Consider the following 26,185-nt stretch of genomic DNA (forward strand, 5'->3'; position numbering starts at 1 on the left):
TTTCATTTTTTTTTGTTTTGATTGCCCACTCTTAGTAATAAGAGTGCACAGCATGCTTCAGTTCTCTAGTGAAAGAAGAAGGAATCTGAATCTCCTCATTGTCTGATGTAGGTAACGAGCTGCTCTGGATTCAAACCACAGTTTCTGTAATTGAAAGGACAATATCTGAATGAAATCTTACTGTAATACAAGTGACAAAAAACTGAATATTGAATTAAGACTGTAAGTTATGGAAAATTGAGCAAATATATCATGTTGCCTTCTCAGAATTTCCAAAATGGTAGATTTCAGTCTTGCCATTTTGAGTGTTTGCTTTTAAGGACAGTATTTTCAAATGGATTTCTTCTACTACTTACTGATTTAAAGTCAGAGTTACATTGAGACTATTCTGCATGGTGACAATGTGTGGCTCCCTTATTACATGTGACATTGGTAACCATATTATGGGATGTTTTTCTTCCAATCTTAGAGATAAAGATGAAATAGCAATTTGGAAAAGAAACCTTCAGCGAGAACCAAGAGAGTTACATCTGTCAGTGGTTTGGGGAGCTGTATTTCACAGAAAATGTCATTCATATTTCCAGATTTGACTACTGCCAAGTACCTCACGACCTTCAAAGTTCCAGCCTCTTTGCTCAGCAGCAAAGATCCCAAGCAAATTCTGATAGATTTTATGCAGTAATTAGCAAGAGACAGGGCTGAGAGAGGTTCTTTTTTTATAACCTGTTATTGGTTCACACAGCAGACATTTCAGAATTCATAGCAGATATAGCTGTGACCAAGCGGTACTCTAGCTTCAGAATTAGCAAATACAGTACTACACACACAAAGACTAATATGACTTACATAGGGCAGACGTGTAGCAACTGAAACATGCACGTGTCTTGGTAGTGATCATATGGCAGCCTAGCTAACTGACTGTAAGAAAACACAATACAAATTGAATTAAAATCCTAAGCAACTGGAGTTCATCCAATATCATGTGATAAATGAAATTATATTACCACAAAAAAATCTTCTGTAGACTATTCTACATTTCATAGTTGCATAATGAATTCATACCTGCCAAGTGCACCTAGATGTAATCTACATTATTTGAAGAATAACATGATATGTTTTCTTTTTTGCCCTTACAACATTTAGTTAGGTTTTTGAGTTCTTAACAAGCTACTGCTAATTAGAATTCTGAATATGTTGGCAATTAAGTATCAGATACCAAAATATCCTTAATATCTTGATTATGATGCCAAAACAAGATTTTTGCCAAAGCACATCAGTGGCAAAGTCACCTTGAAAGAGCCGTATAGGTGGCATCAGTCAAATTGAGTATAAAAATCTTATTTTCATTTCACTTGATGTAGAATTCTGTTGTTGACACCGTAGAATACACAATTTAATTAACTCTGTTATCACAGAGGGCAAAATCATTTTACGAGCTGTTACTCCTCTATTTGCTCATAAAGTTCCACTGTACTTCCTGTCTTTTTTTCTAAATGGGCTTGAAATTGATGGCAGAGGATGAAGATTTAATGAAATATTTGAAGTTCTCAAAGCCCAGCCATTTGAATGCCATCTCTCTGATACTCCCTTCTCTTCTGGAAAGGGTCTTATTAATATATTTATGTTGGTGAAGCATTTGGAAGGTACAAGACTTCATGTAAGTATTTGTTATGGCTGAGAAGGGCTTTGTCAATGTATGATGGTGATTTATCTATTAGTCCTTCAGTCTCCTGCATCTGAATGCATGGGAGGGAAGAGTATATACTGAAAGATGAGTCACTTCTACCAAGTCTGACATATAATGTTTCGGGCACAGAGCATTAAAGAAACAGATGACAGGAGTTCTCTCCTCTGTGTCGTCTACCAGATGTCATTACCATTAACTTTATCTGAGTACAAACTACACCCAGTGTCTGTTATCACTCCAGTACAGAAGGCCAGACAGACCTCTTCTTTGCTCACCACAGCATGATTCACACTGAGAGTCATCTCTCACGTACTTCAACTGATTTCACTTCAGCCATTTCTGTTATATTGGTACTTCAATTGAAAACCTGTTGTAGCAAACATTCAAAGAAATTTTGGCAAGTGGGGGAAGGAAGAACAGAAACAACTCTTTCTTTTGAAAGCAGTTGAGAAACAGAGCCTCCTTCTGTAAGGATAGAGATCTTCAAACTGACACTGTCTACTGTCAAGACTTCTGCAGACCTCTAATGACTGCCATCATGTTACTCCATGGAGAAGAAACCCACTTGATCATATGGGAGGGAAGATTTAGGTTGGATATCAGGGGGAAGTTCTTTACAGAGAGAGTGGTGAGGTGCTGGAACAGGCTGCCCAGAGAGGTTGTGGATGCCACGTCCCTGAAAATGTTCAAGGCTAGATTGGATGGGGCCCTGGGCAGCCTCGTTTAGTATTAAATGTGGAGGTTGGTCGCCCTGCATGTGGCAGGGGGGTTGGAGATAGTTGATCCCTGAGGTCCCTTCCAACCCTGGCCATTCTTTGATTCTGTGATTTGTTTCACAGTGGACTGTAATGGGAATGTTTTGTATGTGGCTTCTGAGGTGGAAATCTGCTGGAAAACATCAGCAAGGTGGGCAACAGCTTCTTTCCTATTTGATATACAATCCCAGTCAGAGAGATGCTACAATACTGCCTTGAAGATAGGTAAAATGGAGGCAATCTGCAGTTAGGAAGTGGAATACCACTTTTGTGAATCTTGACAGTTACACAATTCATATGGACTGTCCTCCTTGAAAGTAAAAGGAGATTGAAAGAAAGAGATGGAAAAGAGGGCATGTTTATTTCATCTTTTGTTAAGCTTCATAGAAGTTGAATACTGACAAAACTAGCAAGCTGGCTAACTTAGTGAATCCTGAGCACTGAAACTTGTAGAGTTAAGAGCAAAGGACTTTTTTACAAATGTCACTGTCAAATCAATGCAGCAAATCACTGTCATTTTCTGTTATATCAGAGATGGATAGAAGATCTAATAGACCTTTTCCAATCTCTAATAATAACACTTAGCTCTTGTACAGCTTTGCAGATATCATAATGCTTCACAAAAGGAAGTATTATTATCACTATGGAGATGCTGTCAGAATGTCAGACAAATTTTAAAATGAGAGGTCTCCTTTATTTAGCAGAATACTATATTTGATCGCTTTGTTTTCTGTATGGTGCTCAAGTTTTCTCAAATTCACTTCAACTTTAAAATGTTAAATTTAAAATGTTACATTTAAGGTTTTTTAGTTTTCAAATTTTGTGGCAGAATTACATGCAGTAATTGCACAATGTTAAGTATAGACCAAGCACATCTGTCCTAAAGAGGAACTGAATTTTTTAGAGAGACAGAACAGGACAGAAAATCTTAATATGAGCGAAATGGCTTAAGTTTGAGAATAAGCAAGCCTGATGTGAAATCGTTCAGTAGTTAATTAGCTCTTTTTTCATCTTTACATTGAAGATGCTGAAATGCTATGATTTTATAGGTAAAACCACATGACTTAGTAGAGCAGCTGCGGTACTGTTTCAGGCTATTAGAATTCTGCATTTCTTTTATCACCTTTCGTGTTCAAACTGCCGACAACCCCACTGTATACATTTGTTGAGTATCATGTTTCTTTACTCTCTCTGGAAAAGGCATCTAACTTTGGAGGTCAGAGACATCCTTTTTTATATAACAAGAAGAATTGGCTTACCTGAAATCAAAAGGGATTCACCTCGGACTGTCTGACTCTATAGAAATTAAATTCAAATTCAGAGGGTGGAGTATAAGAAGCAGAAGTTTTGTGATAATGTTATGTTCTGTCTCTTACTGGTGCCCATTGATTCAGGATCAGAATCTCAGAAAAACTTGCATGGCGTGATTGTTGAAATGTGCATATTAGCATTTGACTTTCAAGCATGGAAAAGCATCTCGAGGTTAAACTGCTGACAGAATGTATCCTACACTTGCTGCTGTCCATTTTTTAATAATCCATACACAAAAAAATGATTTGAGACAAGATACATTCCTAATGGCGTTGCAGAAAGCTACAAAGTCAAAAGAAGGAACAGTGGACAACTCCCCAACACTACATCTTCATGTTACTGTTTTTTGGGTTTTTTAAAGTGCTTGAGTATAGGATATTTTTAAATGTATAATGGAGGAGAAAGAGTAGACCAACCAAGGAGTTTGAAAGCACTGGAATTGGATGTTAAACACAAAGTGGCATTTGGAAAGGAAGATTCTGGACAGCCTTTTAATAGGCTTTTCAGAAAGATACTAAGAGGGATCAAAATCATCAAAAGAATTCTTTTTACAAAGGCTAAAGTAAAATCTATGTTGCTTAGTTGCTGGAAGCATTCTGCTATGTAGCTGCAGGTGATTCTTTCAGCTCGTTGATGTATCTGTCATTTGCATGGATTGAAGTATATTCTAAGTGAAAGGCCCCAGGGCATGAAGAGATGTTTTGGACTGAAGCTGCAGAAGGAATGCCAGGGAATTCAGCCATAACTTGCTGGGACTCCCACTCATACAACTATAATCTGGGAGGGACTATAAGCATGTGTTCAGAATCTACTGATTGGCATAAAAGGGCCACACAACATGCTGTAAATGTTCATGGGCATGTTCAAGCAGTAGCTTATGGCTCACAAATGATTGCATGCATTGCAGCAAATAATTGCATGCATTTTGATACATTGGCTAAACACTGTGCTCTGAACAGCAAAGAATACACAGGCATGCTTTCCATTTTGATAAAGGCGTTTGAGAACAGATTTCAAGATTGCCAAAAAAAATCACTGATTTATCTTTGAGATACCATTTTCAATTGATATAAATATATTACATGCAAATTTTCAAATAGAGTGTAGAAAGTTACAATCAGATATTCGACTCAAAAATCTGATCATGTCTCTTTACCAGACTTCCACAATCCTTCACTTCACAGTCACACCGTATTCATGCCATTGCTTTCTGGGAGTATATTTTTGACAGTTATTGTCAAGCATGACACACAGGAAGAGTAAAATTTCATCAAAAATCTCTGATGAACAACTTGAGAGCTCTCTAAGAGTTGCAGCTATTGAACCAGCCAGATGGGTTAGTTTTACAAAAAAAGGTCAAATATCCCTCCAGTTTTATGGCTTTGTTTCTTTTTTCTTTTTTTTTTTTTTATATATTTTAAGAAAAATATTAAAAATTGAAAGATTTTGTTACTTACATATTAATGATATCAGATATTGTACGAGGGCTGCTCTGAAAGTAATGCCTCCTGTTTTATTATGTTGGCTCACAACATCAGAGGCAGATGTTGATGGTATAGCAGTAGAGCTGGAACCTTCCCACCAATATTCCATTATATTTTGTTGCTGTGTGACAGATGGCAGCAGAAGGCCAGTCTGACAGAATGGCATCTGACATGGAAGTGGATATGGAGCAAAGATGTGTCACTGAATTCCTTCATGTAGAAAAAATGGCACCCATTGACATTCACTAAGGCTTGATGAATGTTTGTGGAGACCAAATAGTGGATGTGAGCACAGTGAGGTGGTGTGTAGTGCATTTCAGCAGTGGCAACAGTGGGTCACCTCCACTGGTGCAGATTTTTAGGAGTGCAGTGTGCAGGCTCTTTTTCATCACTGGCAAAAATGCACAGCTAGTGGAGGTGAATGTGTTGAAAAACATTGTTTTGTAGTTGAGAATTCACTCAATCAAAATGTGTTGTAGTTTCCATGGAAATATATAGGAGGCATTACTTTCACAGCAATTTATATACATATGTCCCAAGACAGTTCTCAACAAGATGGCAGCTTTGTCAGAAAAAGGTTGAGGCCTAATTTGGGACGCTGCCCTCTGGCTGTTGTGCCTGCTTCAAACTAAGGGATCTTGGTTGCCAAAGGTATCCAATGTATTTTTGAAAAGGTTAAAAGACAAAGATTTAGGAATAGCAATCTGAGAAAGAAAAGGATTAGTCATCTTCTTCATTTTTTTCATCAGGTCTCTCTAAACACCAATTTATACCATGTCAGTGATTACCATAAAAATCATTTAGCCTCTTTTCAGAGTCTGTTGTGTTTTGGTTTAGTTTAATAATGAGTTTAACTAGCATTTGAAGCACTGTGTGCTGTGACAGGAATTAGCACAAAATGCCCTTATTTTAGAGAAACCATTGTTAAAATCTAAGACAGTAATTTCAGTTTGGTAGTATTGGGCTTTTAGTGGTTTTATGTTAATATGTTTAAGAGACAGAATGATTTTAGGCACATGAATTTAGGATTTTTTTCTAGGTTTTATTTCTAGGCTAAATTGATAACATAGAGCAGTAACTCATTCCTACAGTTTCCTGTTTGGTCATATAATAAAACTCAGCCTTCTCCCAAAGGCTAAAGAAATTGTTCACCTTGGCTGATGTGGTGCTGTGCTGATGTAGTCCAGTTGAGGTAACTGGATGGTTTTAATGCAATCAACCCCGTACTTCTTTCATCTTTATTTTCTTCAGGCATTCTACAGTTTATTCCTTGAATGTTATCATCACAACTATAGAAACACTCAGGACAAGAGGATTTAAATTGGATTCTATGAACCTTTTGATAGCAGAGTCTTTTTTTCTTGCTCTTGTCTAATTCAGTCTGGACAGAATGCTGTTGAACAAAATAATAACTTGCAGGAAAAAAAAAAATCCTTTTCATAGAATATCTCTGTATTATGCGTTCTTACCTTGTAGGTTAATGGAGAGCTGACATTTCCAGTTTTTAAGATCTTGCTCTCTGGCACATACAGACCGTTCTTTCTGAAGGACTGATTATAGCTGGTCTTTCACTTTGTATCATACAGATCAAAGCAAATACTATTATTCCTGAATGTTCATAGGTAACTACGTCATACGTAAGATTTAAGGAAGGAAACAAGATGGATATAAATACCTTTTCCATACCTTATCTAAGCATAAACACAATATTGGTGTTATATGATTCAATTTTTTAACCTCTGTCATCTCTAATTCTAATAGTGGGGAATTTTACTCCAAGAATGATAGTGCTGTCTGAAGATCATACCATTTCTCATTTCTCCTACATCTGTCTCTCTCCATACTTTCAATCATTGGTCTCACAAAGGGAGAAAATCATCAAATCCTGAGTGATTTCTCAGTTTCTCATTCTTTTAGGCATTTTATTTTGACCTCTGCCATCGTTCTATACACCTGAATCAGTTACTAATTGAGCTGCACATTTTAGCCTCCGGAGTTTTAGTTTTTAGTATCAATGCTGACCAGAGATCAAGTCCTCTGAATCACTCCACCTCCTCACTTCTCGTCATCTTCTCACTCTGAGTTTCTGTGTAAGATGTAGACTTGAGGATAGAACAGAAATACGTCTTTCTTTGATCTTTCGGATAGAACAAGGAAAGCTTTTGTGAAGACTTTAAAAGTTTCATAAGCAGCTTTTAATTGCCTAAACTGAGACTTCTTATTTCGCATGACTCTGACAGATGGATAGATGGGTACTGTAGCAGTTCTGTCCCTTCCACTGGCAGCATTTCCAGAAAATGAATTGTTTGCTTTGGAGTATCTTCACTGGTACAGAATTAATACTCCTGCTGTCTATGACAGAGCAGAATACAGCTTGTTTTGAGCTGCAGTCATCAGTGTGCAGATGAAATTCAGTTCTTCTTGAACACACATGTGCTTCTGCACCCAGTCTGTGTGTACTTTTGTTAGCCAATCACTAGATGAAGAGAAGTACCTGCAACTGAATTCAGTGACATGGAAGCCAAGGTAGTTTCCCTGAGGATTATATCTACGATTACACCTATAGAAATAGTGCCGAAGGCAGGAGTTTCCAAACTAGCAGAGAACTGATTTAGAAGTTATTGCTGCTTCCACTGTTGTGGTAATGACAACTAAATTTGGGAACCCTAGTGCTTGTTTCAACTTGCAGCTGACCTTGAGTCAAATCTCATCTTCTTAGATACAGACCTTCTCATAAAATGCACACCTGAATCACTCCCTAGAAGATTACTCTTTTGCTTTTGCTGCCACCTGTGTAGAATGTGGCACTGCAATTTCTTACTGGTTTGGATGGAGCTAAGCAAAGCTCCTAGCTAGATCCTTAATGAAATTTAGATATTACTTAAACTGTTCCAGGTAATCCTCTCAAGTGCTGAGTTGTCTGGATCCCATTTATTTCACCTTTGCTTTTGTGGCTTCTTCCATAACATCCAAAATAAACAGAAGGATCTCTGTTGATGAGTGGAATTCTGTCTTCAGAATTGGCAGCAGTTTATTGTCGTATTGCCCTGAAATCTGCAACTGATGACCCCTGTCTGTTAATGCCCAGCCCAGAATTAGATAACTGTGGACTATGCTGAATGTTTTCATTCATTCAGACTGTCACATTAATCAGTCAGGCAAAGCATTTATTTTCTGTGACATCTTAGAACAGGCGAGCTTTCTAGGAGAGGTGGGTCATTTGAATTAATTTAGATTACTCTATGGGTGTTTTTCTTTTCCTTTTGTACTTATTGTATATAATATAGCTGCAACTATTACAATTCAGTGACAAAGAATAAAAACTGTGGTTCTTCCACAGCATGTTTCTTTAAAAAAAAAAATAAATAAAAGCATACCCTTTAAATCATTGAATCATTTAAAATCTCATTAAAGTTTCATAAAAGTTTTGAGTCTTTCTTCAGAATATCTGTCTGTGCCACCAAACTTTTACTTCATTTTAATGGAGAACTGTATAATTTTAGTTTTATCCATTTGCCTAAAGAAAAAAAAATGCAGACTTACTTATTGTACTGAAAGTTACACCTTTTATATTTAAAAACATAAAATCCAAAAATAATTAATATTGCTTAATATGTGATCACTGTAAATGAGAACAGATTTTAATTAAGCTCTACTAGATTTAATGCAGCAATCATGTATGCCAGAATGACTGGAGAATACTTGGAATTCAGCTTTAGTGCTCAGCAACTGGCAAAAGTTCCTGCAAGCACAAACACTGGTCACATTAGGTAAGAATTTAAGACCTTGGAACTTTCCTGTTTATATCTTCCCTATCATGAAAACCAGCTGTTTTTACCAGCCTCAAGCACAATCACTACATATAAAACTGTGAATATTTCGTATATAAACACTGGTATATGCTCTTTAAATTCTTTTAACCCACCTGTTCAGTGATTCCTTGGATTTGTTGCCAGAAGACACCAGTATATGAGCTCTTACAACTCACTAAGAATGGCAGGCCTTTAAATCTGTTACGTTTCATTTGCACTAAGCCTAGACTAGCTAACATTAACATTTCCTTTCTGGGGAAAAAAAAAAAATAATAATAAATAAATCTGTAATTTCAAATACCTTTATTTTGTTTAGAAATAGTACTATTTCCTATCAAATTGGATAGTTTTTCAAAATGAGATGAGTTTGTCGGCCCTAAATCTGGAGGACTTCTAAATCTTCAAGGAACACTTTAAAGAATTTAAAGAATCTCCTATAATCCCATTTAACCTAGGAAACAGGCTGTGTCTGCAGTGCAGAATTGTTACTTCTGTGCCATTTTGGGAGGGAGAGAGCACAAAGAAACCTTCTAACAAGCTAACAAGAAAGTTAGGTTTTTGTTTTGGAGCAAGGAGCTGGAAACCCTCCCATTCTCAATTTATAACATTTTGTCATGTCTACATGGCCATATACTGCAAACTCTGAAAGCTCAGACAACCTCCCCTTCACTATTATCTTGCATGGTTATATTGAAAATTCACCAACACACAGTCTCCCAGGACACATTTTGATATTATATAATTAGAATTTTGTGAAAATTCTACTAGAAAATTCTGCATGAGGTCTTGCTGGCAATGTCAATAGTCAGTGTCATTGTCAATTGCTGTCAACAGGACAGTATTTGATATAGGCAGCTTTGCTGGAAAACTCTTAAAAGGTTCTACAAATCAGTAATGAAGAAAGACACCCCTAACAGCTTCTGCAGTTACTGTTTAAAATGCATACTTTATTTCTTATATGGATATTTTTGGATTCTTCGTCAAGTCCTTGATATTTGTTTTGCCCTTTTTCAGTAAATTCAAGGCATTTAATCCATGATGCTTCCTCTTTCTGGATACTTAAGTACTGCAATCAAGTCACCTTCAATCATCTTTTAAAAAAGCAGCAGAAATTCATCTTTTATGTTTCATATGATCAGGCTTTTTCTTCAGTTTTCCTGTGAGAGTTGTGATTTTTCACATTCTTTCTACTTCTCAAAATCTTATAGCAATATGTACGCAAGAACTGTATGCAGCATTCAAGCTGATCTTGCCAGAAAAGGAAAGTCACCTGCTGCTTCTGCTCTTCTATTATTGACTCTTTTGCATAGCATTGCATTTGCAGTTCATGGCATGCAGCTTACGACCCTAAGAGCGCAGCAGGAAACACTGCCCTCTAAGATATATTTCCTGATTCAGTAGATACTCAGAAATAGTCCAAGTTCTTTTTCCTAGGATGTCCAGTGTTTGTGTCTGTATATGATGTGATGTGTGTGACTGGTTCTTAGTAACTCAGCTGACTGATTTAGCATTTTTTCTGTGAACAACCTATTGCGTTATTACTTACCATTATGGTAATTCTTTGTCATATGGTATAGAATATCCCTTCGCCCAGTTTAAGACAGCTGTCCCAATTCTTTTACCTCCCAGCTCCTTGGGCTCCTTGCTGCAAATGTGTTATCACGTATCAGTGTGTTGTCAACATTGTTTTTCTCCTAGAACCAAAAACATAGCATCATATCAGGCAATCTAAAGAAAATAATCTTAGCTCAAAATAAGACATCCCTCATCAGTCAAATCTGCAATCTAATCACAGAATGAATCTGGGTTTATTCAGATAGCCCCAGTTTCCTCATGTGGCTTCACATTCATTATATTCCATATCATTTAAACCATCATTAAAGCAAACTTTTATGAGCCTTTCATTATCTAGGTTTGATAAAAGGCGAATAGCTGATAGAGAGCACCTGCATCCCATTTAGCCTTTTTTTTTCCTTTTTTCTTTTTTTTTCTTTTTTTTTCTTTTCTTTTTTTTTTTTTTTGAGTAAGTGTGGCATAACATTAGCATTGTTCCAATCCTCTGGAATTTCCCTTATGGCTTGAGATTTATTAAAAATGAACATCATTGAGCCAGAGATCTCATGATAAGTACAGTCTTCTTTCCTAGATTTTTGTAGATGACTGTGGTGACCTCTTTCTTTTTTATTGAAGAGATTAATGAAATTCAGTGTGTGGTACTGATTGCTACAACGACCTTTGATGAGCTGCCTTGTCTTCCTAAAGAATGTTTTAAGAGAGTGCATTTTTCAAAGTGAAGTAGTCAGAGGAAACAGAGTAATAAAAAAGGCTTTTACCTGTATGTATTAATCCAAAAACTTGAATATATTTCAGCAGCTTTGTAAATGTATATTCTTGAATGCTTGGTATAAGAAGTGGATAGGAGCCAGGTCAGGGTAAGTCAATAGATTTGAATACACATATTTCTGACTGGAGCACAACTTTTTACCAAACTGAAGTCCAAACTCATAATTCACGGGGTGTGCATTAGTTTCTTCATTTCAGTTGGATCCAAAGACAAAAATATTGAAGTCATCTTGAAAGAGTATGTTACGTACTTCCGACTTCCCTGGAATGAGAAAGCACTACAGAAAGAGTGCTTTTGAGGGTTTCCAGCTTGCCTCTTCTCCAGCTGTGTATTCTTTATCTCGTATTTGTTGGAAGTTTAGAAGCTCTGGAAAAATCTTCAGTTCAAAAATTAGAAAAATAGGGTCATGTAAGAAGACTTTTCAGAGGGAAAACAGTGATACAGAGTGAAGGCACAGAACTGTAATACTTGCTGCTCTGGAAGCTGGGATGTGTGATAAGGCAGCTTCTGTTTAATGAAAATCAATGGCTGGATGAGAACAGAAACATTTTCTTGCCCTGTTTAAGGAAACTTTTACATATGTGTAATGTTCTTGCATGCTGCTTGCTAACCTGAAGGTTTCTAGTTTCAAAACAACCACATCATGTACTGCCTCTTGTCTAATTGGGAATATAGGAGATTTTGAAGGCAGCAGCTGTATTGTGTCGGGCCTATGATTTGGGGTCATGGAAGAGAGCTGGAAGTAGTACCAGAGGATATAATGGGGCAACGTGAAAACTGAATGGTGTTACAGAAAGCAAGAAGTGAGAGCATATGTCCACAAGAGATGAATGAACTAGGCTGCATCAATGTCACTGCAAAAGGAGCCACTTATTTATTATTATAGCCGTGAATGATGCAAGGCCGTTTTGTCGTGGGAGTTCTTTCCAGAGGAAAGGGGAAAGGATGTGTGGCTATGAAGGTAATCCACAGACTCCTGTGAGGTTCTCTTTGTGGTTCTTGCAGATCACTGATGGAGAAATAGAAATTTATTGTGTATCTTCAGTAATGGAATCTCTGAATTCACATGATAGTCTTTAAATGAAGGTGCTGGATTTCAGCAGAATTTACCAGCAGCCATAGAGAATTCATTGTGTTATGCCACTTGCTCCTACTTACTAATTTGTTAAATCTGTTTGTTCTGTCTTGTCATTAACTGAAAATGTATGATCGTTTTAGCAAGGACTTTGTAGATTGCAGGTTTTTGGTGTAGCACTATGTACAGTGCAACTCTGGTCCTGACCAAAATCTGCATGTGTTACTTTAAGGCGGAAAAGTAAACTCATACAAAGATGCTGTTGTGGATACAAGTAAAAAGTCTGTAATTGATGTGATTCTTATTTAGAGTTCTCTGCTGCTTACTAATCCCGTGGGGTTTTTTCCAGTGTAGGCTGTAATTTCAACCCATAGTCTAAAGTTTTTGAGTCAACTGCTTTTGTAAACAAGACATTTTCTTGCTAGTGGAAACTGCACTAACGAAGCATTACAATGCCCATACTTACTTCAAGTGATGTCTTCAAATCATGCACTGTACTGTGACTTCCTGTGTCCTGTCACAAGATGACAAGGATGTTCTGTAGAGTGATTGCAATGCACATGTAATTTTCTGTTAATTACGGAAGAGCTTTGTGATTTGACTTTTTATGGTGTGTGATAAGCCAAAAACCACCTTTCAACTGTATCTCATTTCCTTTCAGTGTTGTACTTAGACGACTCACTAGAGGGCTAGCCTCGTGACATGCTATAGTTAATAAGTTTTCCATGCTGTCAAAAGTAATAATATTAATGTGCCATTCAGTTAAATTAATTTTGTTTTGCGCGCTGGCTTGCATAAACGTGAGTGACATTTAGAAATATGATCAGGCAACAGCTGAGGAGAAGCCAAGTGGCAAAACGCAGCAAGATGCAATAGTTAAAGCAGAGCAGCCAGCTGCAATCATTTGTGGATAGGCTGGGAGTTACACTCAGACATCATAGGCTAGTTTTTAGTATTTGCTTGGTTTTATTCATTCCTCCCTTTCTTGTTTATTTAAGAAATTATTTTTTGTCTTCTTTACTTAAGAACTCAGTATATCTGGTAACATAGTCTCTCATTTGTAAGTGAAAGGGTGTGTTCCTGCTAATCTGATTTCAAGTGCCTTTAGACACAGCTTTTCTCATTTGGGAAGATGGCAGCTGATTGTAATGCTTTTAAACTGTTGACCATAAAGTATCATTTTCTACTACATTTTCTACTTTTCTCCTCAGTTTTTTCTGCTTTTTGGAAGCAGCAGTGGAAGTGCTTTCTCTAAACAGTTAAAAATGTATTGATGAGAACTAGAAGAGAGAAGCTGGCAGAACCTGACTTGTTAATTTTTTAATAACATTGACTGGTTCATATAATTACCCAAGTTGCTTTCAAGCCAGATTTATCATTGTATTGGAGACTATTACATAACAAGGGCATGTAGCAGAAAAACAATGTACTACGAGATATATAGATAGAGACAGAAAGGCAGAGATTTATGAAGAATCCCTATATCAAGTAGTGCTGTTCAGAGGGGGGGGGGGAAGGGAAAAAAGGATTTTCTTTATTCCCATTGGAAGGAAGGCTTGTTTGTTCCCTATAAGTAAAGGTAAAAATAGTGCTGTTGTATGAAAGTTGTATGAAAGAGGAGTCAGAGAGTAGAACTGTAGTAGGGAAAGGAATATGCAATTAAAACTGTTTCTCTTGACTCTTCCATACTCCCAGTGTATACCGTGACTGTATCCCTACAGATACCACCTCCTGATACCTTTAATAAATTCACTTCATTTGAAAGAATGTTCCCTGTCTGCTCTAAAAATCCCTTTTAAAACTTACCTCCTGGACCTTTGCTTCTATTTCTGTTCACTGTTCACCTAGCATCAGCCTCCTTTACATCTCTTCTTTAGACCATTGTCTCTGCTAATCCCTTTTTTAACAGCATTCAAAGCAAGCCCTTTGGATCCTTGCCTCAGGAACCTTCTGTTTCTTTGAGATCTCCTGCTGTAACCTATTTGGCTTGGTTTTGCTTCTTAATTTACTTGCTATGTGGCTTGTAACTTAACACTTGCATTAAGTGTTAAGTTACTTAACACTTAACAAAAGAGTGAAGCTCAACTAACATGAGCTTCATTTTATGGCCAAGTTTGCACATTTGAAGAGGGTATAACCCATGAAAGCATTTCTGAAATAACGAGTAAAAACAAACAGAAGAAATCTTTGATCACAAATATTACAATTCCATTTTGGAAGACAGGTGGGTTATTCCTGCAAACAAAGACTGACCCTTGAATGAGGAGGCACATTGCAAGGCACTTGTCTGTTCATATTTGTATTATGCTAAAATATCTTCTTCAGAAGTGCAGTAGGTGCAGTCATAAAGAGAGTTCTTCTCTGTCTCTCTGTCTCCAGAGGCATTTTGCACCTGTTTATTTCCAGCTGTATAACTGTGTGGCTGCTCTATTCATGGGCATGAAATCCTTTTAGACAGCAAGGGAATTATTCTGCTCAACCGATTAATGGTTTAGTTGTTAAAATCCTTAAGTTTGTATTGATGGTGTTTATAGTTAACATTTCACAAGTCTGAAATACCTGTTTCTGTAATCAGACATTTGCCTGAAAAGGCTGGCAAGAATTCTGCCCTTCCTGTTCACTCTCAGCACTTTATCCCTACTCTTGCATATTCATTTTGGGTATGATGGTACTCTGAGTGCATCCATACTCATGTGAGAATCTCAAGAAGTGCTGTAATAATGGGCTGACAGATCAGCTCCAGCTTTTGTTTCTCTTTCCGGTTCTCCTTTTGCTTTCCCTGTTTCACGTCTATTTCTAGCCTATTTCTGCACTTGGGATTTTATATCCATTTTGCTCACTTCACAATCCTTTGCCTAATTAGCTTGATGTCATTGGGTCATCATTTCCTAACTCTCCCCACATGCTCTTATGGCAGCTGCTGTGAGGGCCAGTCCAAGCATTTCTGCATCTGTGGGGGTCTGCTACTGTTATTAGTACGATACCTTTGTGATCAAATGCATTCACAATTTATTTGCCAAGGCAAAGAATTCGTTGGATTTGAGATCTCGTTATAGCAACAGAATAGCAATGGCCTCAAAACTGTCCAAAGCCCACAGATGTGGGAATTACAATTAGAGGTTCTGTCATTACTATTTACCCAGGTTTCCTAAATTTTAAAGGAGCTAATTTAGCTTATAATCCACATTTGTGCTGTCCCTGTTTTCTCCACAGAGTTTTAAAACATTTTGATTGGTATGAAAACTGTATAATGAGCCCTGTTAGCTTGGTATTGCGAATATTGATTAGTGGGAGATTGTATTTTGGGTCTTCACTGAAAACCACATTCTATTGTGTTTCTCTCCAGCAAATATCTACAATCAGAACTGGGTATTGAATTTGGAAACCCATTGCGCTGTGTTTATATCCTTCCTTCCACTGACTATTTTGGAGTTGTAGATCCAATTAGGAAAAAAAACATATGACGCTGTGGCTTGTTACTTGGTATTGTTTTACCAAGAGAGCTGTGAGCATCAACTTCCTCATAATATCTTACACAAAAATGTGGAGATTGCTTATATTAAGAAGATAGATATCACTGTTAGAGATTCTGCAGTGTGGATGAGAGTAATCTGCATAAATAGCATTTTTCTCAGTAGCTCATTAGGAAAGTGTGCTGTCAAGGCAAAAATGACTACTGACAAATACAAGAAGAAACATAAGACAAGCAGGAGACATTCAGAATCTTCTCTAAAAAGACCAGCTTCTCAACAGGCCCTGAAATAGCCTTTTCTAAGCTAAAGAACTGTTATCAGTGCTATGTCATTTATGTTCTGCTTCATTGCACCCTCTTTAAATGGAATGAAGTTATGCAGTTGCTTAGATGGAGACTCTATTGATTGGTGTTTAGGCATTATACATGAATAGGTTAATGCCTGTGAACCTCCCAGTTGGAAGTTTCTAACACTAACTTACCGTTTGCATCAGAGATCAAAGTAATTTACTAACATAAATTATTTATACGTAAGGCTGAAAGAAATTCATAATAACAATAAGGCACCTCCATGAGATAATCACCATACCAGAAGCACTCATCTGTACCTCATAGCACTGCAGGGGTTTGTAATTATCTCCTGTAAACCACACCTCTAGTGACTGCTTTCTGTTGCTTCATTACAATGCTGCAACTTGCAGTACTTTGCCTGACAAATATCTTTAAAATTATATTAAAAAAAAAAAAAAAAACACAGCTTAGGACTAAAAACATGTGGCAGCAAAGCAAAAAGGAAAATGTTGAAATGCAAAAAAAAAAAAATCAAGAATTGCAGTTATTACAGATTTTAGTGACAGCCAAAAAAACTACTACATTTAAGCAGGTGCCTGTGCTTTCTCTTCAAGTTATTCACTGGAATGAGCCCATCATTTGCTGTCATTTCTCTTGCTTGCTCGTGATCTATGAAAAACTCTGTTTACATGGTTCTGTCTTCTTTTCTATGTTTTGTGCAGCTAAAATTACTTTAAAAGAGGCTAAAAATGCATTAAATACTCTCCTAAGAACATTCTTAAATTAGACCAATTAAAAACATAGCATAAATTCAGAAATTCCTTCAAAATAAATGCTTTGGTATCGTGTCAGTGGCATGGTACATTTCAGAGGAATGTACATTTCTGTGCTACAACCAATGCACTGCCCAGTGAATGTAGGAGTGAGAGCAGAGCCCTTCAGTGTCAGTTGATACGTGAGCACAAAGGTGTTTGAGATGGTGGGGCTAAGATGAGCTTTCAGATATCCCATGTCAGTCAGGGGCTAATGAATCAGCCAGGCTAATTTAAACCAAGTCTACCATGTAATGGAACAGGAATGCAAAGAACACAAGGTGGCTGGGTGAGCTGTGATCACGATAACACAAATCAATAAGCAATTGATTTCTTCCATTCTGAACAAGCTGGAAGTGATAGATCAACTTCACCATTAGCCCAGCCAACAGTGCTTCCCAAACTGAATGTCAGAGGAGTGGAAGCATGCTTTGCTATCACCCTATCATTACATGCTCAGAGCAGATTGCAAAGCTGAAATCCGTAGTTCCAGGATAAGAATATGAGTTGAGATTTATAGCAGCTTCTTAAGACAGACAGGAATAGTGAATCTTTTCATGAAAATATAGTTCATGCAGTGAAAGACATTCTGGGTTATTTCAGGTATGAGTTAAAAACATATATTTTTTTTACATCGGGATCTCTTCTTTTGAAGAAAATCACATCACTGTGGCCCTCCTCAGCCACATCAAGGTGTCTTGAGATACCCCTTCCAGTATCCTCAGTTGAGTCTGAAGAATCATAATCTATTTCATTGTTCCTCATGCAGAAACTGTGTCTTGTCTTTCATCATTCATGCTACTTTGTTTTTGGAATCTTTCCCAGTCATCCAATACCCTTTTTGAGGCGGTGGAATACCATAACCAGATCAGTTTTCAAGATGTGGGCATGTGTATTCGACAGTATTTAATGTGTGATACATACATTTAGCATCATGAGCTGTTTTGTTCTACTCCATCTGATCACTTCCTAATTGCACACACTTTTGTGTTTGTTCCATATGTTTTCTCACCATGGTGTTCATTGAGCTGGTTTTTTGCAGGGAACAATCTTTTACAGTTGCAAGGTCTCATCCCCAACTTGTAATAATCGGTTCAGAATCCATCACTTTATAGGTATTGCATTAAGATTTTGAAAATTAAAAGGAACAATAACTACACCATGCTGAGAAGTTTTTAAGATTGGAGATTGCAGTCCTTCAGCAAGAACAGCATAAGCAGATTGTTGTGTCCCCAAGGAAGACTTCCCAGACAGACCTTTGCACCTTTTTGGCATGGGAGGTAGATATAAACTTTGAAGTATAGCTGATAATCTCACATGCATTCTTCAGATAGATGTATTGTTTTTTTTTATTATTGTTATTGTTTTTTTTATTGAGACATTTACTCAAACCTGGACAAAAAAGTGGGGTTTTTTTGTTTAGTGTTTAAGAGCTACTGAGAGAAGAATGTAAGGAGAGCACAAAAATAGAATATATGCTTGCTGTTCAGTAAGGATTTTCAAAAATGCTCATGCAGACAGAGATGCTTAGATACTTATATTACACAAATTGAAACAAAAGCTTTTAAGATTGCATATGTGCTTTATTGTCAGTAGAAAGTACTTGTAAAAGCAGATGTCTTGTATTTGTATAGGTAGACATCTATGTCTAACTGCTATTGATGCTGAAAATGTGGCTTACTGCATGAAGTTAAAAGTCTCATAAATCACTTGGAAGCTTGAACTCCCTTTAGAAACTGGAAAAAAATAATGTCTTGGTTAATATTAAAGAGCAAACAGTATCTGTGGGAGTCTGATTGTCTGAGGTGAAGTGGTGGGCAGTGTAACTTGCTTTGCAGCCAGCACATCTTGTCACTGGGGCCCGTACAAACGGGCAAACTCTAGTTATTACAACAGTCTTGAGGCTATCAAGTATTCAAGCTGAGTATCTTGTGGCAGATATAGAATCTGTTGTTAATTTGAATGTTCTGTTTTACAACAGGGGTTTGAAATGTAATCCTGTTAATTTTCCGTGGGGTTTTTAAAACTATGTTTTTTAAAGATTCAAAATGATTTAAAAAGAATAACACTATGCCTTGCTTGCTTTCACAGCAAGAAAAGCTGGGTGATATCTGCTTCTCCCTCCGTTATGTGCCTACTGCCGGAAAGCTGACTGTTGTCATTCTGGAGGCAAAGAACCTGAAGAAGATGGATGTCGGTGGTCTGTCAGGTACATGCATGAAAATCTGCTTGCAGAATTTTTCAGGATCATAAGGCAGAAAAACAACTCATTTTCCATTGGAGAGCTCTTTGTTGAGAGAGTAAGGGCTCTTGTTTGCTGTCTGAAAAATGCATTCTGTGTTTTCTGAATCTTAGGGCATGACTGAGTATATCAGAACTCATTCTAGCTTTAAAAGAGAAATTTCATTATACATTACATTCCAGTCCAAGACTAGGTGAAAAGTTAAATAGTCAGATAATTCTCTCTATACTTTCATTCTTTCCTGTTACCTGGAGATCAATATGGACTATTCGAGCAAGAGGAAAAACAAACCCTGACTACTATTCCTATTGTCTGTTTAATCTCATAAAATGTGAACATTTCCCTACAGTGTTACTGATAACACATAATAGGCAAACTCATCACAGGTCACTGCTGACTATTGGTTGAGGTGCTAGGATAATTGTTTCTGCATTTGAAGGGCGTAGATGTGATTGCTCCCTTGAGCAGATCTGGGAGTGTTCTGCATTAATATGTACCGCAGCAGTCACAGTGACAGTCCTGCTCTTCTGAGAGTCAATAAGGTTGGTACCTCCCACCTACAAATGGTCCTTGCAGCCTTTCCTCATCTTATGATGAGGCCACACAGGCAGTGAGTGGGATGATATATGCCATCCCCAAGGGAGGCTGCTGTCAACTCGGGGCACTGGGGCTGTGTCCTGAGTCCTTCTGGAGCTCTGTGTAGGCTTCTGCTCTCCGCTGTGTCTGGAATTCTTGGACACAGGTTACTGACTGAATTGCCAATTAACTGAGATCAAATTAAATAACAAGATGCTTCGTAAGGAGAGGTATTTAGAAGAAAAGTTTATTTTATATACCTTCTGTTAAAAAGACAGTTTTTACAGACCACTGAGAATGAGGATACTTCTGTCACAGCTCTAGAACTGAACGCTTTTACAGCTGTCATTAACACACAGCTGATGTACTTGTTCATCGTGAAGTAGCAAGTGACGAACAGAATGGTAAAGTGTTTGGCTTTCATTTTCTCATAGTCTTAGCACAAGGTAAGTGGTAAATCTAAAGCATACATAGGCATAGAGGCCTGCTCACAGTAAGCCTTTAGGTTTCATTTACCACCTTTGATGAACAGTGACATGAGGCCTTCACAAGGTGAAAGGAGATGAGATCTCTTACTAGAAACTTTTCCTTTATTCTACCTGTTTCTGAAGTTTTCTGCTGTACTGCAATAGACATCAGAAAGACATGAAAATATTGTAGTTGTTCCTGAATCAAATCTAACTTTTTGAACACCCATTCTAAAATGTGAACACACCAGTATTTGTTTCCTTAATGCTTGCACTGAACCGATTTCAAATTAAAATTCTTGAGCACTTTTCTAATTGTTTCCTAATGAAAAATTACATCCTCATAGTGATTTTTTCTTTTTCACTGAAGCAGAGATCTGAGAGTCAAAGCATGTATATTCTTTTCCAAAATTTGAAAGAAGTGTGATGGATAATGGCTACAAAACTCATAAGAAAGGATCAAGGGAAGTACTAATGAGCTGAAAACCTTCTACAAACTTCTGATGAAAAACATAATGCACTGTGTTGGAAATAACCATGAGGAAATGAATGTGCTATATGCTGAAGCACCGAAACAGAGTAAAGGACATACAGATGCATTTCTGGGGAATTACAGATTTTGTTCTCCTTCGTAGGGCCATACCACACTTGAAACACTGTGTTCTCTCAGAGACAAACAAACCCAATAGGATACCGTGGTTGTAGTAGGAATTCAGAAGTCCCTGACAGTGATAAACAGCAGCTAGTATGGTATTCCTGAGGCAGTAATTACAGATGGCTTAAAATGGATCCAGTATCTTTCATTAGGGAATTTATCTTTTGAATAAATTATGCAGAAGTAACTATTAAAATCCAGCTGAGATTCTGTTGTCATTATTCACTCTAAATAATACCTGCTTTCGGAGTGTGGTACTGTTAAGTGCTAGTGAAGGTGACAGGATTTTATCTCAATTAGGGAACACTTTCCCCACTACTTTGTTATTTTCTCTAGACACTAAAATTGCTTTTCGTTTTGCAAAACTGAGAGTTTTGCATTGCAATGGAGGTGGGAAAATGCTAACAATCAAATGCTATCTCAGTCTGAATGCTACTTACATGCTCAACAGCACTTACTGTCACCAAAGGAAGACCATTAGCAAGAGGGGAAAATTATGTAGGTGTCACAGCTGGAAAAAAATAAATTAGAACTTTGACAAAAATTGCCAAAAAGTCTCTCACTGTTGAGGTTAGCATGTTTAGAGCTTAGGTTCCTTTCTGTTATTCTCTCTTGTTTTGGAGAAGATACTAGAAAAGCAGAAAATAGGCAATTGGAAATGGCTCCTCTTTCTCTTGCATCATTTTTGCCTTTCAGTGGAGTTTATCCGCATTTCATGAAGGAGGAGCAAGGCCCTGGCTTCTGCAGGAGGTCTGCCAAGCATTCACAGCAAACAGCAGGCAGCTCTGCAGTTTCCTTCTGGCTGCTGCCCTGAACATCTTGAGCATTACTGCTTCTACTGAATATCTGATTTGCTCTTCAGTGATGGGGAAAACTTTAGCAATTGTGTATCTGTTGTCCCAATACGAAGAGCAAGTCAGTCACTGTGGCTCAGCAGTCTTTTGAACTCCTTTTTAATAATTCATCAAAAATTGGAGTGCATCCATAACTGTGGTCAGTCGTACTTTAAAATATGCTTGATTTTCAACATATTTATTTGTACTGTGTAGAAATAGAGCACAGTTAATAAAGTACCTATACTGATTATGAAACGAAGTAGCTTTCTTAGCTACTTTGTTCTACTGTCAATAGCGTAATGCCACTAGTCAATCTGTGTGTCCAATTGAATGGTTATTACAATTGCAGAGAAAGTCTTTTATCTCCAACATTTTGGACAGTCAAAAGCCAGGCATAAATTACTTTAGATAGACAATAAAAGACAACAAACTAATCATCAACTTTATTAGACTCCTTGTAACAAATCCAGATCACCCATCTGAGCAATCAACTCCCAGGTCTTAAACTTAATTGCAACATCAAGCTGTGGCTAAAGCAAACCTTGGCTTAAGCACTGGAACTGTTCATCCTGAGCTCATCAAGTCACCACGACAAGTGGAAATTATTACTTCTGGTTAGTGAGGGCCTCTGGCAAACAATTATGCATGTTTTAAAACCACATTTTAATTATTTAAATTATATTCAAATGCATTTTAAATGAATCTGACATCTGGCAGGTGAAATGTAGGAATGTTAACTATAAGGAGATCATTTTTATTTGAATTTGGTAAACTGGAGTTACACGGAATTATAGGCCATAGTTCACCCCAAATGTCTAAGAGACCTAGAAGCTTCTGTCTTACTGAAAATCAAGGGAACTTAGACTCTCAAGTCACTGTGTTTGTTTTTTTTAATTGCCTTTAGATGATGTAGAAGATTTTAAAACCAGCTTGTAGTTTAATCTCTCCAGAAAGCCCATAAAGACACAGTCCAACTAATTCCTCTATAAGGGCACAATGCATCTCATCAGTGCCTTTCAGTTCACAAAGGCTGTCTATGAATTATGATACATTATTCAGGTTTACATTCTCTTCTGCTCCAGAAAGAGGAGAAATTATCTGCAGCTCCCCTGTGATATATTCATTTAAATCAGTGGTAGTGATTTCAGTTACTAATTTAAATAAGTATAAAGCTTTTATCTGAAGTCATTTTAATCTTGTGTTTGGTTTTGTTTTTTTTTTCTTATTTTCTAAAGAAAAAGATTCTGGTTAAACCCTTAGCACATCTGACTAGCAGATAAGTGCAATAAATACAGTGCTATTTATTACACAGAAGGATTCCCAATACCAACACACATTCATGTAGGCAGTTCTGTAGATTTCAGTGTGTTTAGCTGTAGCTGGCATTTATGTTCATTTTTGTTCCTGACACAAAATAAAAGCTTTCAGCTCAATTTCCAGCAGCTTTCCCTGCTTTGACTGAACCAATCTTTGAAATAAATTACCTGAAATGAGTGCTGGCACCTGAACAGACTGTTGTTATGGCTTTTTAGCTACCCAGGCCCTTTGGCTTAAATGCATTTTCTTACGAAGTTCAGTGACTATGTATTAATGACAAAAAAAGTTTTATTTCCAAAAAGTGTCATCTCTTAGTAGCTGATAATAATTTCAAGCTTTAACGTATCTTATCCTCTTTTTGGGATTTATTTCAACAAGGTTGTTTTCTTCTTAAAAACTTGGAAAGATACAGCATTATTGTCTTACGTGTTATTTTAGTATGCTTAGATTTTAGTCATTCTAATTACTGCGAATGTATCCTAGTAGGAAGCTTTTTGCTTCCCTTATCTTCTTTGCCCTGCTGCTTCTCGCCATCCCCAAGGTCAAATGGAGGTTACTGATGGAGTTGAGGACCCAATTAGAAAAGTCTCAGATAGCACTTAGGAATTGTCATAGCACAGTTCACAGATTATATAAATCCCTAAACTGTATCCACTTATGCCAAATCAATGTTTAGGAAGAAATGCAAAGGCTGTGATTGGATCCATGTGATCTTCCTTCGGCAGGAAGCTGCAGATAGAGCCACAGCAGAAAAAGCAGCCTGTAATCCAGTCCATCATGTGTGAAAGCTAATCTCAATATTTATGAGCTATAAATAAATAGAAAATACATAGTTCCTCTTTATATCTGTCATGGAAATATTATAAATCAGAGCCATCTCAGGGGACCAAATGGTACTACATCAGAATAAAGCTGGGTTTCTACACTTATGCATTTATTTTAAATACTGCATTCAAATTCAAAAGGCTTTGAATGTCTTATAGCAGATTTGAAAAATAAAAATATTGTTCAGAGGCTGTCTTTGAAGACAGAGTAAACGCTCATGAATTATGCAGGCAGAGCATTCACTTTAATAACTTCATTAAAACGTAAGAAAGCTTAAAAGCTATCTAACACAAATGTAATAATATGGGAAGAGAAATACTCTATTAGTGCCATGGCATTTCTATAATCCATATTGTAACATGATTCTCTGAGTATTAGGGGAGAGGAAAAGAATGTTAATAAAAGACAAAAATAAAAAACAAACAGCACCACAACAGATGCATTTGCAGCTAGTCTAATCCAAAAGAATCCAGCAGAGATCAGTACCAACAAACATTGTTATGATGTCTACTTACAGTGGGGATTTCTATAGCATCTAGTGTCTCAATATCTCTACTAGAATACAGCGACTGGCAGATCTTCCAGCAGTAGGTGGCTGCAACAATACATCTCTCTAACGCTTGCAGAACAGTCGCACAGCATCACAGTAAATCCTCTTTGGGTTTCAGCAGTGGCAAAAAAAAAAAAAATCATTCTCTGCCATATTAGACTCTTTCTCTCCTACCCAGAGCGACGTTCCTGTTGGTGACATTTTCCCTAAGTCTGGGCAGCAGCAAGAGCAGGGGATCTTGTCTAAACGGTTCTGTTTCAGTGGGCAAATAAAGTCTTGGTGAGTTGTTTCTTGTAATCGCAACTCAGACCTTTGACATCAGATAGCCTGAAGTGATGAGCTGAAAAGATAGTTTCAATATCAAAAGACAGTAAAAACTACAACATCTCCATCATAGAAGACATGTTAATGGAAACATTAACGGATAAATTAACTCCCATATTTCAGTGTATTTTGCAGGTTCTTACAAAGAATGTGCTAATTAATTGTCCATTTTGGAGCAAGTAGACAATTTCCACTGAATTGTTTGCTACAGGCTATTTCACACAATAATATATTGTATTAGATGAACCATCAACTGCAGCAGTTCCTACAAAGAAGCAACGTCAAATTGTTCACCTTTTTTTTTGCCTTTTATGTCTCAAATGAAGAAAAAGAGATTATGCTGATTATCACTGAAGCTGTACAAAACCTGTAGGCATTGCTCTGAAAAGCCTTACTAATCTTAGGACAAACGCGGTGCCACAAAAGTGCCTGGGTTCAGGAGGTGTTTGAACAGCTTCTTCATTTGAGAAAGGACAGAAAGCTTATTGTATATGTATCTCCTTAATCATTCACCCTGACCAAAGGTACAGGAGATCAGCATGCAGCTGTGATGACAGTTACCCACTGGGCAGAATTTTCTAGCACTGCTATTGATTCTCTTACCCCATTCCTTGAAATAGAAAGACTGGAATCTTCTTACTCTGTTATTTGAATATGCACATCTAAATGATGCATTGTGTGTGTGTGCGCGTGTGCTTCTTTCTGGTTATAGTATGTTTGTATTTGCTTATGCAGTCTCAGAGCAGACATGAAAATGTGTGTGTTAATTACTTATACGGAAATAAGATGGTTAATACTTCAAGCTTTCAGACTCTACAGGAATTCCACAGCGATATGAGTGGCTGTAAAATAGATGTAAGAATAGTGTAGATGGATTTGGGCATCCTTGGGGAAATTAGTCTTACAAGTAAGTTTAATTTATTTTTACTCTCTGAAAATGGCAGCCTATTTCTTTCTTTAATGGATTAGAAGAAAAAAACATAAAATATGAACTGAAAAAGAAAATGCCCTTTCTTTATCTCTGTAAATGCAGTTTAGATGAGTGCTTAAATGTTCACAGGAAGTGAGAAAATTATGATTCAGGAGTTTCCTTTTTAGGACTATATAAAATCATGCAGGTCTGTATGACAGCATGAGCAGTACATTAGCACTTTTACACAAATGAAATTTGATGAAGTTTCTAGAAGTTTTTGAAGAAAAAGAGACAACTTTGAAAATATATTTATAAATTGCTTTAAACCGTACATGCTTTTTTTTTGTTTGATTAATCCCACGCAGGCAAGAAAGACATTTAATTTTTGCTAGGCCTTTATGGAGGTTACTTCCTATAGGCCTCCTGACTCAGTTTCT

At 37.1% G+C, this 26,185-nt stretch overlaps 1 protein-coding gene across 2 annotated transcripts in view; it reads left to right on the forward strand.

Moving 5' to 3' along the window:
• Nucleotides 1-26,185, forward strand: part of SYT1 (synaptotagmin 1) — a 214,092-nt gene that overhangs the window by 146,270 nt on the left and 41,637 nt on the right. For both annotated transcript variants that reach the window (XM_042890075.1, XM_042890076.1), the window contains exon 7: nucleotides 19,135-19,252. In XM_042890075.1, the coding sequence (XP_042746009.1) occupies nucleotides 19,135-19,252 (118 nt within the window). The remainder of the gene's footprint in view (nucleotides 1-19,134; nucleotides 19,253-26,185) is intronic.

Source organism: Lagopus leucura, unplaced genomic scaffold, assembly GCF_019238085.1.
Source record: "Lagopus leucura isolate 7727_CA_CO unplaced genomic scaffold, USGS_WTPT01 Super-Scaffold_100159, whole genome shotgun sequence".
NCBI classification, from domain to species: domain Eukaryota; kingdom Metazoa; phylum Chordata; class Aves; order Galliformes; family Phasianidae; genus Lagopus; species Lagopus leucura.